Source organism: Oryzias latipes, chromosome 3, assembly GCF_002234675.1.
Source record: "Oryzias latipes chromosome 3, ASM223467v1".
Classification (NCBI taxonomy): Eukaryota; Metazoa; Chordata; class Actinopteri; order Beloniformes; family Adrianichthyidae; genus Oryzias; species Oryzias latipes.
Genome location: NC_019861.2, coordinates 415,415 through 432,326, shown reverse-complemented (window position 1 = coordinate 432,326; position 16,912 = coordinate 415,415). Strand labels below are relative to the sequence as shown.

The window sequence follows — 16,912 nt, the reverse complement described above, 5'->3', positions numbered from 1 at the left end:
TGTTGTAATAAATCATATTGCATTGATTTACTTTGAAGGTATTGTTGATTGATCCTTTTTAAGAAAAACAGCAAAAACACAAGTGACTGAACTAACATCTCTCTGCTCTTTGGTCCTTGTAGGGCTTGGTATCTCCAATGGCAACTATTGTTGGTGAAGTCAAGCTTCTTTCATCTTCGCCAACTTGCCAAGGTAAAACCTTTTTTAACAGCTGCACATTTTGAAACAGTAATCCAGGCGTTCATCACGTCCCGGCTGGATTACTGTAATTCTCTGTATGTTGGACTCAGCCAGTCGTCTCTCTCACGTCTCCAACGTGTTCAAAATGCAGCTGCCCGTCTTCTGGTTGGAGGACGTAAGAGAGACCACATCACGCCAATTTTAGCTTCGCTCCACTGGCATCCTGTGAATTTTAGAGTTCACTTTAAGATTCTTTTATTTGTTTTTAAATCTTTACATGATCTTGCCCCGCTGTACCTCTCTGAACTTCTCTCTCCCTATTCGCCGGCCTGGTGCCTCCGATCAGCTGATCAGCTGCTTCTGGAGGTACCGAGGTCCAGATGAAGCTCAGAGGGGACAGAGCTTTTTCTGTTGCTGCTCCAAAGCTTTGGAACTCTCTGCCACTGTCAGTAAGAGAAGCTCCATCACTGTCCATTTTTAAAACACGCCTGAAAACCCATTTTTATGCTCTGGCTTTTAATATGACATGAGACTTCTGTTATTGCTGTGTTGCTGTACTGGTTTTTATTGTTTTATCTCTCTATTTTTAATCTTGTGTTTTAAGATGTTTTAGTGTTTGTTTTCTTCTTTTTCTCGTGTTCAGCACTTTGTGTCGGCGGCTGTTGACTGAAAGTGCTATATAAATAAAGATGAGTTGAGTTGAGTTGAGTTGAGTTGCCATACATACGATGACTCAGAGCGACTTGGACCAATCACTGTCGACTGGTTTCAACATGGCGTTGCCCGTTTTAGGAAGCAATTGAGAAGGGTGTTGCCTCATTTCGCCAGAGCTGGAAGTCAGGCATTTTCCATGGATGATGTCATTTTCTATGGATGATGTCATTTTCTGTGGATGATGTCACACTTCGTCCATTGTTTTTACAGACTATGAGCAGAAACACCAAGGGACAATTCAGAATCACGATGAATCAATGAAGCAGTTTTTGGTCCTCTCTGGGATTGTTCTCACCTGGTTTTACTCTTATCTCATAGATCGAAAATAAAAATCCGTTGTGGGATCCCCCAAGGATCCATTTTAGGCCCACTACGTTTTTTATCCATATATGCTGCCACTTGGACAGCATCAGAAAGCGTTTGTTTTCATAGCTACTCTGACTCACGACTTTACATCGATGTCTCCTGATGACAGAGTCAGTGATCACACTTCTAAACTGCATTTTAGATATAAAGACATGGATGGATGAAAATTTCTTACAGGTCAACCAAACTGAAGCTTTAGTTTTCCGTTTGAAGACAGCAGCGATCATTTTAGCAAAACAGCTATAAAATGTCTCAGTGTGTGAGAAGCTTGGGAGTTATGTTTGACTCTGAGATGAATTGTACTTTACAAATACAAATATTTTATCATATTGCTAGAGTCCTCCCATTTCTTTCTTTTGCTGATACAGAGTTGCTAATGCAGGTCTTTCTTGCTAGCAGATTGTTGAATGCCCTCCTCTCTGGTCTTCCCAGAAGGAGGATATCAAACCTTCAACCACTGCAGAACTCGGCATGAGTGTTGGCGAGGACCAGGGGGCGGGATCACACTACACCCGTTGGAACAGGATTCCTCTCAGTTCTTTTATTGGTTTATAAATGTTTTATGGCTGTGTGTCATCATATCTGTCTGAAATGATTCTACAGTGTGAGCCCTCGGGAACATTGAGGTCTTCTGGGACTTAAAAATTCCTAAAGTTAGAACCCAAACTTACGGCGAGGCTTCTTTCCGTTGATATGGACCTCGCCTGTGGAACAGCTTCCTTAAAAGCCTCATGGCTAGCTGAAAATTAGAAATATATTTATGTGATATTTCAATTATTTTATGTCTCTTTCCCGTTTTTTTAATTTTTTATTTGACTTTTTAGCTCCCTTTTAATGATCTACATCCATCCATTCAGGTCTATTGTCTGGTTAGTAACACCTGCTTGTATTTCTACGTATTCTGTACCTTTGACACTTTCCTCAGAGGGATCCACACTAGTCATTAAGCCTCCTTAGTGAACAGCATCTGGCTACTGGGGGGGGGTCCTGTGGTAGCGTCCTATGTGAATATGAATGTGTGTGTGTGTGTGTGTGTGGGGGGGGGGGGGTCACTGATGTGGACAAGTACCCAAAATATTGTTTCCACACTGAAGATTCAAGCCAGACTTCTATTTCCTCTATTTCCTTCTATTTTAGATCTCATTTCTAAATCCTTTCATGTGTTGGGGTCAGGGTTAGGATCGGGGAGGGTGTGGGCATCGTTGGGGTTTTATCATTTTTTAAAACTGCTTTTACTTTGGAAAGCCCCTTGAGTTCCACGAGTGTGGAAAGTGCTTCACAAATAAAGTTTAGTTTGGTCTGATTTTGGACTGGGGGGGCGAACTGGAGTGGCTGGATGCACAGAAAGAACACACAAACTCCACACAGAAAGGATCAGTACCTGAATCCGGGCCTTCTCGCTGTGAGATGCAAACCACTACACCACAGTGTGGTGTTAGGGGGCTCACGTCCGCTTTGTCTTGGTTTGTTAGAGCTGGAATATTTTTTGCAGGCGCAGAAAAACTTGCAATGACAGAAAAAGCCTTTTAGGATTAGCACCAGATTAAAAACATTACGAGCTCTAAACCTAAAGAAGATATCTGAACGTCAAAGGACAAGAGAGTCTGTACCTGACCACGGAAGAACTTTATTTTTTGTCCAGCACGACTCCCGGCAAACTCTCCAAAAACTCCCATTCATAGCTTCATCTAGGTCGTAAATGTAACCACTACTGCCTATTGAGTAACTTTACCTATTTTTCTCTTTTGTTTTACTCCCAGACTCCACACATTAAAGCGTGAAGCTTAATGCAAGAACAGAGAAAAAAGTTTCTCAAGCAAAAACATTTGGTACATTTGCAAAGAAAGTTTGCAAAAGTATGAGAAGAACTTGAAAGGAAAAGCAAAAAGATCCTGAAAGATCCAAGTTACTCGATAAATTACCAACACATTTAACTGCACTGATTGAGAAGAATGAGTCCCACTCATTCGTTTTTGGGCCTTTATATTTTATTGTTCATGAAAAAATAAGAAAAGCTTTTTATCTTCAAGACTCCTTGACTCTAATGTGATGCGTAGAAACCTCTTGTGCTACTAAAGACATACCTAAAATGTAAAACCTCTGTACACATATACTTTCAGTTAGTAACGGGTCACATGGTCCAATCGTTGCAGCATGGATGAGACAGAGTTGTACTGTAGTGCCCATGAGCCAGAACACACTGTGCTTCCTGGACGATGTTCTTTCATACGTCATGGAGATGGAACCTCACAACAGCTGTTCCAGAAGGTTCCCACCTCATCCACCAATTTCTGGATCTCCCATAAAACACCATGAATTCCACCAAAGGAACCTCGCTCAGGAACAGTAGGAGAGCCATCAATGTCCCCCAAAAGAGTCGGGCTTATTTTTTCTTGTAATCGGGGAGGAACTTCCTCCATGCCTTGTTCTGAAAACACAAAACAAGCAAACAAACAGGTTAATGATAGACATGTTCAGTGTGAGCATCAGCCAATCCCTTACTTACTTACACTTTTTGGGTTGTTGGCTTTGGAAGTCTTGCTCTTCACGTCTTCCAGGGACTCGTACGTGTTGCCTTGGTCAGTCGTGGCCTTTCCTGGAACAGGCTCATAGGTGTCATCAGGTGTTCCTGCTGATGTCGGTCCTTTAGGAACCTCTGCATAGGTTACAGCTCCAACCTGAGCCGGCGCTCTTTTAGGACCCTCACAGGAGCCGTAGAGGGGGTTGGGCTTCAGCTGGCCCTCCTCACAGCAGTCCTGCTGTGACCCACAGCTGGCCAGCATAGAAGCGGTGGAAGGAGCATGGAGGGAATATGTCTGGCACGTCACCCTCTTTATAGAATAAGAGGGGCTGCTGAGGTGGGAGGGGTCCTCCTCCTCCTCTGTGCTGCTATTCAGCAGTGGCAGCGAATGGCACCTGCCCTCCTCGTGGTCCAGCTCAGAGAATGACTCCCCCGCTGGAATGAGGTTGGCAGGGTAGCTGGTGTCCATGGAGCCCCCCAGGTCTCTGCCTGACATGGGGTTGGTGCTTCCCTTAGGGCGCTGCTGGGTTGTGCTGATGTGTGCTTCTGTTTCAGACAAACATCCTGTCGGAGTGGAAGCCGGGGAGCTTTCTGCTTTTGGGCTCTTGGGTGCTCCCTGAAAAAGCAGCAAGACTCAGAAAAGATGGAATTCCTGAAGTGTTTTCTTTCATGAGTGGATGAGCTGGACACATGGGCTCTGGGTGGGGGTGTTGATGAGTGACGGACAGTTGGATGTACGCGCACACAGAACAAGAACAAACTCTTGCAGTCTTTGGAGCTGCAGACCTTTCCCAGCCGCTCACAGCCGGAGGGAAGCTGCTGCTTCAACGTGTGGATCATTAAGGATCCACATCACAGCACATGGAGCTCCACCATCACTCATCACTTTACTTTCTTTCTGAGTGTTTCCGTCTTACCTGTGAGAGGGGTAGTCCGTCCACAGATACTGCCCCCGTCAGCTTTCTGCCTTTAGATTTGGGGGGCAGAACAGGAGTCTGAGCCGGAGCATTTGGTTGCTCAGATTCTTGCTGTTCCACCGATTCACTCTGCTGCCACATTTTCCGCAGAGCCTGCACACTGACCTCTGCCTGCCTCTGCACGTTTACCATGTCATAGAGATCCGCGGCGTCTTCCTGAAAGTAAAAAACCAGGTCAATGTGGACCCGCCTCTACTGTCTCAGACAAATCTCTTTTATGGTTTATGTCAAAGATTTGATCCTTTTTAGCTTTTATTTCACTTTTCATTGCTAATTGTTTGACGAATCTGTCAAACTGAGTTTCATTGTGTTATTCCATCTACATATTATTATTCCATCCTTCCAGTTCTGATCCAGATTCCAGTTCAGACCAGGAAAACAAAGGCGTTCATGGGGGTGCATCAGAATGGAGCAGAGCAGGGACCTCGTGACCTGCCGATCGTAGTTTGGACGTAACAACTACAAGCTTTCTCCAACTGCTCCTGATTTTCAACAATTAGATTTAAGGAATACTTAGAAACCCCATTTTATTCATAATTATCTATAAGTATATATGCTCCATCATTAGATGAAAACAACAAGAACATGTTAAAAACACAGTTTTCATTGCAGTGAGTCTTTCATCTTTTTTACACCAAATCTTCACATTCTTTCTGTCTAAACTCTTCAACCATTGACACATTAAAGTCATTCCAGCAGATTCTGAATCAGAGAAAAGCAGCCTTGGGTTGATATGCAACACTGCACAGCAGTGAAGTGCCGACATGGTCCACGGGAATCAGCGGGTGATGTCGCAGAGGAACGCTGCTTTGAGCGTCACTCCAGACTTTTGTGCAAGTGTTGCTCATCAGTGAACAGCTGGAATGAGACGACGCCTTTCTCTGCATCAGAATCAGCTGATTCACATGAATGCTGAAAGATTTACGGTGTGTCAAAGAGTGTGTGTCACTTAGATGTCAGCGGCGACAGCTCCTGAGTCAAAGGTTACCTGTACCAGAGCCCAGAACGATGGGATCACAGCAGCAGAACCAACATGGCTGCTCTTCCTGCCACTAACAAGAAGATAAGGAACTATGCAACTAGTCAGTAAAAACCAAACTGATCCTGTCATAGTGTGCCTTGGCAAGGCTCCTGGACCGACACCGCGGGGGTTAGATGCCCTCTCCCTATAGACTGGATAAGCAAACTGCCACAAACTCTAGCATCCAAAGAGGGCTGTAGCTGAAGGAAAAGTCTACACTTACTGCATGTTCCAGCACTAATGCTTTTTTATATCCTTTATTTGAAAACTAAACTAAGTTCAAATAGATTGCAGTGCGTGAAAAGGAGACTCCTCCTCCTCCTCCTCATCTTACCTCACAGCAGCTGAAGGTGAGACATTCCCCAAACGGCTGGATGGGGCTGACCCGGTAGTGGTCTATCAGCTCGTTCAGACTGCCAAACAGCTCACAGTCTCCGGCTACCACAAACTGCCCGTGCTGGTTCTGAGTGATGACAAAGTGACGGCAGCGGTCGTGGCCCCTGACAGACACCATGAGCTGGGTCAGAACAGCAGCTGAGAAGCGTCTGAACAAAGGTCAACAAACAGCAGCGTCTCACTTGTAGGACACGATGTAACCGATGGCTTTGTCACTCAGGCGGATGAGAAAAGAACCCACTCCTTTATCTCTCAGAAGATCTTCTGCATGCCTGCAACAGAGAGGAGCACGCATGCAGGCAAATGACATTCAAAACCTCACCAAGAGCCTCACACAGAAGCTTCTGTCACGTGTCCACCTGGCAAAAGGCTCACCTGATCTGTGCCCCCCCCACCATGCCCGTTTTAGTACCACTAGCCAGAAAATAGAAAATAAAAGACATAACTGAAAAACCCTTTAAAACAACAGGAATTTTATGGGGGAGGGGAGGGGGGCAGTAGTATCAGAGGTCATAATACGTCTATGGAAACATAGCTGCAGAAAGAACACTAAATTATGACTCAAATATGCAAATTTAACAGAATTTCATTTTTCAGCAGCTGAAGATAAAAAGGTTTGTCACGCGACGATAGCCGGACCTCCAGGAAGAAATACATGAAAGATAATACTCTTCTCCAGTGTGGGGAATCTCACTTTAAAAAGTAATTATAGTAACTAGTTACATCACCCCAAAGTAACTGAGTAAACTATATTAATTAGCAATTCTGAAGTAAATACATCTCTGCTGCACTTCAGTCAGTCTCTATTATTTTATATTTTAATCTGAAATGTTCCTGCTGCCTTACAAACGGCAGTGGTGGATCCGTTACCAAAGAAAACCAATTTAGACCCTTCAAGAAGTACAGACCCGTCTCCAATGTGCCATTTTTAAGCAAGGTTTTAGAAAAGCTTGTTTTTATTCAGCTGAAAACAAAACTTGATTCTTCTAAAGCCAGTCTGGCTTTAGCTGACAGATGAGGATCTCATGGTGAGTTCTGATCTGCTACATGACAGACGGCACCGCATAGCTTTGCAGAGGATTCCATACTGGTGGATTTTTGGTATCTGTTCCAACAGGAATGAAGTGTAGCTTCTGCTGAAGTTTCCTTCAACGCTTTATAATGTTTCTATCAATGATGGAGGCAGAGCTACTTCCAGAGACGAGAAAAATCCCACTTTACTTTAACAAAAATAACCTGGAACTAGGAAAAGTTCAAGGTACATTATCCTGGTGACGAGTCATTCCTAAGGTTGATCCAGAAGATAAAATGTCTCTGTCTCATATGCAGTTATGTTTGTCACTTGAAGGCTTGTTTTTTTGTTTTTCTCATAATTAAGGATTCAAATCAAAAAATGTCTGCATTCAGTTCAAACAAGTGTCTCAACTGTTTTAAAAAGTCACAGTACAGCACTGTTTGTTTGGGAAATGTGCTGTATGAAGACAGTGGATTGGATGGAAACGTGTTGACTTTTCTTCCATCAGTAACATGTTAGTTTCATACACTAGTGTTTCTCTGAATTTTTATTTTGACATTTTCATTGTGAAGAATCTCATCAAACAGAAGATGTACAGCCAGAAACGCTGTCACGGTTCATGTCTGTAATGCTGTCGTGGAACATTTAAGGCTAAGTCTAAAAACATGGAGACCAAAACCCCAGAAGCAATGTGGCTTACTGTCGTGGAGCCAGGCCCTGGAACCAGGCGGGAAAGTTTCCATCGCTCAACATCTGTGGCGCTTGTGTCTCTTGGAACCAGGTCAGGACCAGCTCCTTCAGGCCCCCCTCTACTGCCTCTGCATGCACGTCAGCGCCCCACATCTTCTCCATCCTCTTCTGTGGGACAGGAACCGGTGGAGCAGCAGTGAGCGGCGCTCCGGTGAGGTCTCTGCAGGAGGAAGAGCAGCTTCATTTGACTGTCAGTTCGGCCTCCCTCCAGCATGAATGGAGCCTTTGTTGCAGCCTGGCGGGTCCGTCTTGTCACAGTTTCCTGTACCGGATTTAACTTCATTAACAGGGTTCAAATCAGATGGAAGGCCAATACTTCACTTTGATTACAATGATGGATGCCTGGTTTGTTGTGTTCTTGATTCTTGTAATGTTCTGATTCAGGCTGTCACATTCACAGCCAGTTGAAGTAACGATCCATAACTGTTGATCTTCCACGATGTATTTCAGAGTCTGATTTTAGCTCATCTGCTTTGTCCCACTTTCTTATGTCTGCTTGTATTTGAGTTCTGTTTGTTGAAGGTTTCATGTCACAGGCAGAGCTCTCTGATAACTGGGTTTGCATGTTGTCTTGTTTATCTGGTCCTCAAGTTTCTTGCTGAAAATTAGAGGGCCCAAGACAAGAATATTTTCCATAATTTTTATGGTAATTTCTAATCCAACTGCGCATTTTTATTATGGGTTGACTCTTGTGTTTTTGTTTGGTTGTTCACTTTTTGTGCAGGTTTCATTCTGGATGCCCTGGTCCTCCTGGAGATGCAATGATGTCATTAGATTTCAGTATGTAAGGTAGTGTCGGTGCTGTAGTCTTCTGTACATCCTAGAATTCTGTTGAGTATCTATGTGGTATTTGTCCCTTTTTCTCCTCCACTCTGTGACGATTTGTTATCTTAAATCTTTTAGAGGTTTGGGGTTTGTTGTTGGATTTGTAAAACTTTGGTTTAGATTCTCTTTTCAGGTTTGGCTGTAGTTTTGTTGCAGGGTACTTGTTCGGATCTCTCATGGCTATAAAAGGGAAAGCAGCAGAAACCACCGTTCACAACAATCTGCAGCAAAATGATCCCAAAGCTGACTGCATTCATTCAATCTGGGCTCAGAGGGGCTGGACGTTGTTGCCTTGGCCCGTCTCTTCTGGTTTATGAACTCTGCAATTACAGTTTTTCTCAGTCACTTTAGTACAATTCTCAGATCAGAATGAAATTCCCAAAACTATTTGTTCAATCTTCACATCATGATGTCACTTGTGCACATCATATAAGCAGTTTCTCACTTCTTTGAACAAGTTGCAATAGATTAGATTAGATTAGATTAGATTCAACTTTATTGTCACTGCACATGTAGGTACAAGGCAACGAAATGCAGTTAGCATCTAACCAGAAGTGCAATAAGCAGTAAGTACAAAATAGAGGTTTAATAACTATACAGGTAAGTATTATGGACATAATTTACAGATATTAAATACCGTTTGCACGATATACCGATAGTTGTACTATGAACATCCTATTCAGATGAGCTATGTAAAAGTGTATGAACACTATAGACAGAACTATGATCATAGTTTACAGTTTTGCAATGGACAGTAAAGTGCATAGAAAATATTACAATGTGCAGATGGATTATACAGTGTTCCTGGATGAACAGACAGTAGTGCAAGTAATAACAAGTTACTGTTTTGCTTGTTGTGGATAAATAAATAATTCAGAGTGTTGAGGAGGGGGAGGAGTCTATGGTGGTGGAAAAAGCTGTTCCTGAATCTTGTGGTCTTGTCCAGAGGCTCCTGAAACGCCTTCCGGAGGGGAGGAGGTTAAACAGTCCGTGGTCAGGGTGAGAGGAGTCCTTGAGAATGCTGCGAGCTCGACGCAGACAGCGTTTCCTCTGGATGTCCTCAAGAGCAGGAAGTGGTGTCCCTGTGATGCGCTGCGCAGTTTTCACCACCCTCTGCAGTGCCTTGCGGTCAGCCACTGAGCAGTTCCCATACCAGACTGAGATGCAACTCGTTAGGATGCTCTCGATCGCACACCGGTAGAAGTTCACTAGGATGGATGAAGACAGCTGGTTCTTCTTCAGTGTCCTGAGGAAGAAAATGCGCTGGTAAGCCTTCTTGACTAGGCTAGAGGTGTTTGTGGCCCAGGACAGTTCCTCCGAGATGGTGGTTCCCAGGAACTTGAAGCTGGTAACACGTTCAACAACCATCCCGTTAATGTGGATGGGGTCATGAGTGCTTCCATTCTTCTTCCTGAAGTCCACAATGAGCTCCTTAGTCTTGTTGGTGTTAAGGAGCAGGATATTGTCAGCGCACCTTGTGGCCAGGTGCTGTACCTCTTCCCTGTAGGCAGTCTCATCGTTGTCACTGATGAGGCCAATCACCGTGGTGTCATCTGCAAACTTAATGATGGAGTTGGATCCATGCACAGGCTTGCAGTTGTGGGTGTAAAGGGAGTAGAGGAATGGGCTCAGCACACAGCCCTGTGGTACGCCAGTATTAAGTGTGATGGTGGTGGAGTGGGTATGACCTGACCGAACATGCTGAGGCCTGTTGGTCAGAAAGTCCATAATCCAGTTGCAGAGGGTGGTGTTGATGTTTAGGTCTCCAAGTTTTGTGATCAGCTTGGAGGGAATGACGGTGTTAAATGCTGAACTGAAGTCAACAAACAACATCCTTACATATGTGTTGTTATTGTCCAGGTGTGTGAGTGCAGAGTGCAGCACTGTGAATACTGCATCCTCTGTGCTCCTATTTCTGCGGTAGGCAAATTGGTGTGGGTCCAGTGTGGGTGGGAGGCAGTCCTTGAGGTGTGCCAGGACCAGTCGCTCGAAGCGCCCCGTTGGCCCCTTGCTTTTTAACATTTACATGCTTCCTCTGGGGAATGTCATCAGGAGCCACAACATCAGCTTTCATAGCTATGCTGATGATACCCAGCTGTATATAGCTATGTCTCCTGATGACACAAGACCAATAGAAGCACTTTTTAACTGTATTTTAGATGTAAAATTATGGATGGCAAATAATTTTCTGCAGCTCAACCAGGACAAAACGGAAATTTTAGTTATCGGTCCTGAAGCCAAGAAGGAGAAACAGTTTCTGAAGCTACAGGAACTTTCATTAAGTCATTCAGAAACAGTCAGATGATAGAGTGAGGTGGAAAAGGATGATTCGCTGTGGCGACCCCTGATGGGAAAAGCCGAAAGAGAAAGAAGATTCAGAAACAGTCAGAAACCTGGGTGTTATCTTCGACTCTAAGCTAACTTTTATCCCCCATATAAAACAGGTGGTTAAAACTGGTTTTTATCATCTCAAAAATCTGGCTAGAGTCCGCCCACTACTCTCTCTTGCTAATATGGAGATGCTAAGGCATGCTTTCATCATGAGTAAAATTGATTACTGTAACGCCCTGCTTTCTGGTCTTCCAAAAACCAACATTAGGAACCTTCAGCTTCTCCAGAACTCTGCTGCACGAGTTCTTACAAAGACCAGGAGGGGGGCTCACATCACCCCAATTTTGAAATCCCTGCATTGGCTCCCCATATGCTTCAGGATTGATTTTAAGATACTTTTAACAGTTTTTAAATGTCTTAACGGTCTTGCGCCTTCTTATTTATCAGATCTTTTAGTAAAGTATGAACCCTCGCGGACCCTGAGATCCTCTGGCACTGGTCTGTTAACCATTCCAACTGTAAAAACTAAAACCTATGGAGAAGCTGCATTTCAGCACTATGGCCCCCGTTTATGGAACAGTCTGCCAGAGGACCTGAGAGCCGCAGAGAACATTAATGCTTTTAAGAAAAGGCTCAAGACCCATGTTTTTACCTGGCTTTTAGCTAATTTTTTACTACTTTTATGTATTTATTCAGTTATTTATTTATTTATATGTACTTTTTATTTTATTTATTTATCTATCCATTTTATCTTGTTTTATGAACTTGAATCTGATTTAAACGCGTTTTTTTAATTTACCTTATTTTAATGTTTTATTGTTTTTATCAATATTTTTACTTGTTTATTCTCATTTTTATTCATTTTTATTTCCGGTGCTTCCTCAGCTGGAACCCCTCCCTCTGGGTCGGCTGCTGTTCAGCCACTGCGGCTCTAGATGTAGATGGGGACCTGCATCACCACTTAGCTGTGGTGGAGCGGTCCCCGCCTGTGAAGCTGCATTTGGCTGTCTATGCGGCTGTTCACGGAGGGGGAGGTTCCAATTATTAGCGTTTCCAGCATCCTCTTTTTGTGCTCAGCCTATTTCTCATTGTCCTTTGCCATCACTTAGGGGGTGGGAGGTGTGAAAGGAGTGGGGGGCTAGGTACGGGGAGGGGGGCCCCATTTATTTATTTATTTTTATTTTATTTATTTTTAAATCGTCAATGCTTGTTTTTATATTTTGTTGTGTTTTAATGTAAAGCACTTTGTGTTATATTTATATATGAAAAGTGCTTTATAAATAAAGTTGAATTTAATTTGATTTGATTTGAAGCACTTCATAATGATGGGTGTGAGTGCCACGGGGCGGTAGTCATTCAGGCACGTTGGGGAGGAGTGTTTCGGTACTGGCACAATGGATGTGGACTAGGGCTGAAACGATTCCTCGAGTTACTCGATTACAAAAATTCCTCGAAGCAAAAACTCTGCCTCGAAGCCTCGTTAAATTCCTATGACGCGTGGCGTTGGGGGGATTCCGGCTGCTGCTGCTGCTGTGGCGGGGGTCTGGGTGTGGGGGTGGCTGGGCGCTCCTCCTCCTTCTTTTCACATTCCACCATCCATTTTAGAAGAACATAAACACTCACCTGAGCACAGGTGTTAGCTCACCTTTGCACTAATAGTTTGCATGATTGAATGAATGAAAGATTTCACACTAGTTGGTTTAAAGGCATAGGTATGCGTTCGTGAACACTATCTGTTTTGTGTACATGTTGACATGTGGACATTTTTGCAGCTAGCAGGTGTGTTGATAATATTTGAGTGTGTGTGAACAGGCCCCACCCTTTTTGTACTACATTTGAACCTTACCGTAATGATAAACAACCAGTAAACCTGTCTGCTCTATGCTGCTTCATGGTCTTACCCCCCCCCCCCCTCCCACTATCACCCCCCCCCCCCCCTCTAACATCCCTCTCTCTTCTTCCTTTCTTTCCTTTTCCGTCCGGTCCAACACCAAAGATTTTCAAACATGATTGAAATTAATAAAGTTTGGCCTCAATTCCAAAAGGGGTTTATTCAGACATACCTTTGGTTTGTCTGAAGATTAATAACCCCTCTTGTTAAAGTAAAATATGTCCAACACAAGAGGCCCTCAGCTCTCATCTGCCTGCCCAGCTGTTGGACAGGACAAGTTATAAAAAAATAAAAATAAAAAAAAATAAAAAATTCCTATGACGCGCACTATACGCGCGGCGCAGGGATTTGATTGTGTCACACGGACTGTTTATTCACACGGACCTTTTGAATTTAGTTGGCGCGATGGCGGAGAATAGATCTATAAATAAACGGCAGCAATTGCCTAAAGTGTGGGATCATTACACACTTAATAAAGAAGAGAACAAGGTGCAGTGTCTCTACTGCAAAATAGAGCTGGCATACCCGCGGGTGCCGCCTGCAGCGAGCGAGGGGTGGCGTCAGCCGCTCCGCGCCCCCGCCGCGGCGACCAGCGCGGGCCGCGGAGGGGGCGTGGAGGGGGCGCCGAGAGGCAGGGGCTGGGACAGGCGGTAGCTCGCCTTTCGGCGGACCGCGAGGCTTCTTTAAGCATTGCAAAAATAACAAAAGCATTATTTTTACACGAAATATAAACAATGATAATGATCAAATATGTTTTTCTGATTCTTTTATTTTTAATGGCCTTCCATTTTGGTGTTGTGCCACCCTTTCAAAGTCTTCTGTCCCCCTCCCCATACAAAATGTTCTAGCTCCGCCACTTCTCAAGACCAACTTAAAAACACCAAAAGTAACATTTGCATCAGAGCGGATTTTTTAAATCAAATGCTTGTTCATTTTACAACCACATCATTTTTGTTATGCATTATTTGTTTTGGTTGTTCAAAAACACACACAAATCGTTTTATCCGATTACTCGATTAATCGATCGATTAAGTGCTAGATTAATCGATTACAAAAAGAATCGATAGCTGCAGCCCTAATGTGGACTTAAAACATGTTGGCACAGTTGCCTGGGAGAGGGACAGGTTGAAAATGTCTGTGAAGACCCCTTCAAGCTGCTCTGCACATGCCCCAAGCACACGTCCAGGAGTGCCATCCGGACCAGCAGCCTTGCGTGCGTCGATCCGGCTCAGTGCAGTATGGACATCTGAGAGGGAGAGTTTAAGGGGTTGGTGGTCTGCTGAGGGTGAGATTTTGGTGGCCGTCTCCTCGCTGTCGCTGTTGAAGCGAGCATAAAAGTCATTTAGCTCGTTAAGGAAGGAGACGTCCATGACTGTTGGTGTGGGGTTGCTTGACTTATAGTCACTGATGATCTGGATGCCCTGCCACATGCGTCGTGGGTCAGAGTTGAAAAAGTGTTCCTCTACCTTCAGCTTGTAGCAGTACTTGGCCTTTTTGATGCCCCTTTTCAGGTTAGCCCTGGATTTACTGTAGGTCTGAGCGTCATCTGACCTGAAAGCAGCGTTGCGGTCTTTCAGCAGGAATCGAACCTCCTTGTTCATCCATGGCTTCTGATTAGGGTATGTTGTTATCTGTTTTTCTGTTGTTACACTGTCAATGGTGGAGTTGATGTAATCCAGTACAGAGGAGGTGTAGATATCAATGTCAATGTCCGTGTGAGAGCCACAGGCAGTTGAAACCTGTCTTGAAGTAAAGAGTCTGCTTCAGTTGGCCACACTTTGATGGTCTTCACTGATGGCTTCACACGGTTGAAACAAGGAAAGGTGATCAGACTGTCCGAGGTGGGGGAGGGGGCTCGCCATGTAAACTCCCTTGCTATTTGTATAAACATGGTCCAAAGTTTTGTCTCCTTTGGTGTGGCAGGAAACATGCTGTTGAAATTTGGGGAGTACTGTCTTTAATTTGCAGTGATTAAAATCACCCGCGACAATAAAAGCAGCCTCTGGGTGAGCAGTCTGTTGTTTACTAATGGCTGCATGGAGTTCGTTCAAAGCAAGCTTGGCATTAGCATCCGGTGCAATTTAGACTGCGGTTATTGTGGTGGAAGTGAACTCCCGTGGCAGATAAAAAGGTCTACATTTAACCATGAGAAACTCTAGATTAGCTGAGCAATATCTCCCAACAATGACAGTGTTCGTACACCAAGCTTTGTTGACATAAATGCATAATCCACCACCTCTTGTCTTGCCGGAGTCATCTGCCGTTCTATCTGCCCGGAGCATGTAGCGTCCTGCTAGCTCAATAGCATTGTTGGGTACGTTGTTGTGTAGCCATGTTTCTGTGAAAACCATGACATTGCAGTCCATAAGTTTCTTCCTGTGGGTGATGCGGAGTCGTAACTCATCCATTTTGTTCACCAGTGACCGCACGTTAGCGAGGAAGATGCTGGGTAAAGAGAGCCGGGGCGGTGTTAGCTTTAGCTTGGCTCTTAGGCCTCCACGCTTCCCCCGCCTTTGTTTACGATCCCGACGCCGCCTGCGAGCACTTCCGCCCGGCCGGGTAGAGTGTGAAGCCTCGGTTGTTCTAGCGATCTCAGGGATGAGCCGAAGATTGGTAATAAAACTGCTGGTAAGGTCCTCACCGATATCCAAAAGCTCCTGTCGGGTGTATGATGTTAAAGCAAAGCTGTTCAGTACGAACAGACCCGAGATGAGCAGGAATATTACTGCAAATTTGCAAAGACTGGAGAGACGCTGAGCCTCGCGATGTGTTCGCGCTGCCATCTTGCGAACCTTTGCGAACCAATAGCTTTGGTACATCCATGCAAATGATTATGTACAATTCTCTGCTCTTTGCTACATTATCAATTGTTTATGTCATGTTGATCAAAATGTATTATATAGTTCACTGTGCAGTAGTCTTACTCCTCAAAACACCTAGTCATTAGTTCAATGTATAAGTCATTAACTGCAAAATGGTTGACAAAGTTTTCATAATGTGACAAACATATTTCGCTGCGTTGCAAGAGAGGATATTCGCTGTGATGTGGATGAGAATTTGTGGCCCAACAGGAACGACAAGAGGTGTAGGAAGACCACACCAATTCCTACTGCACTGCCTGTACTGTTGGACAGAATATTGTCCTATCTTTTTTCCCTTTGTGTTACTGTTTGCAGTGGGTTTTTTCTATGTTGGTATGACATGGTCTGTCAACAAATTACAATATGAACAATACAGTTTTTCTCAGTCTCTTTAGAACAATTCTCAGATCAGAATTGAAGTTTGCAAATACGTGTGTGCATTTCTCAAAACAATTTGTACAAACGGCAAAACACTATGGATTTCTTGCAAAAAGTAACTTGCTCAAAATCTTTAGTTCATCTCTCCATATTAAGTCTTTATGTCATTGAACATGTCAGTGCCATCAGAATATCAAGTCCTTGTGTCATTGTCTATGAACAAGACGGTCAAATGATTTAGTCATGTTGTCAATATAACTGTGTACTTTAGAGGGAGGTTCTGATGGAAACTATGGCTAAAGTTTGGATGACAATTATTGTAAAATGTAAGTTACACCTTTTTTGTTTGATTGCAAGAGACTGGACAAGATTCACATTTACACTTTTACAGTCGAACTATATAATAAATTTTGATCAACATGACATAAACAATTGATAATGTAGCAAAGAGCAGAGAATTGTACATAGTCATTTGCATGGATGTACCAAAGCAATTGCAACTTGTTCAAAGAAGTGAGAAACTGCTTATATGATGTGCACAAGTGACATCATGATGTGAAGATTGAACAAATAGTTTTGGGAATTTCATTCTGATCTGAGAATTGTACTAAAGCGACTGAGAAAAACTATATAAAATAGAAGATTAGAACTAAGGCAGGCTTTTTAAAATTAGAATGAAACAATCT

The 16,912-nt window shown here is 43.7% G+C and overlaps 1 protein-coding gene across 1 annotated transcript; it reads right to left on the bottom strand.

Annotated features, from left to right (window-relative positions):
* Window positions 1-3,226: 3,226 nt before the first annotated feature.
* LOC105358849 (SH2 domain-containing protein 7-like) lies at window positions 3,227-8,531 on the bottom strand. The gene is made up of 6 exons (XM_023951223.1): window positions 7,891-8,531; window positions 6,358-6,447; window positions 6,114-6,279; window positions 4,699-4,914; window positions 3,771-4,397; window positions 3,227-3,688 (listed from the first exon to the last, which is right to left on the bottom strand). Exons 1-6 carry the CDS (start codon window positions 8,040-8,042, stop codon window positions 3,644-3,646), a joined length of 1,296 nt encoding a protein of 431 aa, XP_023806991.1. The 5' UTR covers window positions 8,043-8,531; the 3' UTR covers window positions 3,227-3,643.
* Window positions 8,532-16,912: the final 8,381 nt, after the last annotated feature.

What these genes read in the sequence shown, in the direction of transcription:
- LOC105358849 (XM_023951223.1), bottom strand. Translation starts at nt 8,042, where the DNA reads ATGGAGAAGATGTGGGGCGCTGACGTGCATGCAGAGGCAGTAGAGGGG. An exon ending in TCACCTTCAGCTGCTGTGAG is followed by an intron (nt 4,915 to 6,113) that starts GTAAGATGAGGA and finishes TTTTACTTTCAG; the next exon opens with GAAGACGCCGCGGATCTCTA. An exon ending in ACGGACTACCCCTCTCACAG is followed by an intron (nt 4,398 to 4,698) that starts GTAAGACGGAAA and finishes CTGCTTTTTCAG; the next exon opens with GGAGCACCCAAGAGCCCAAA.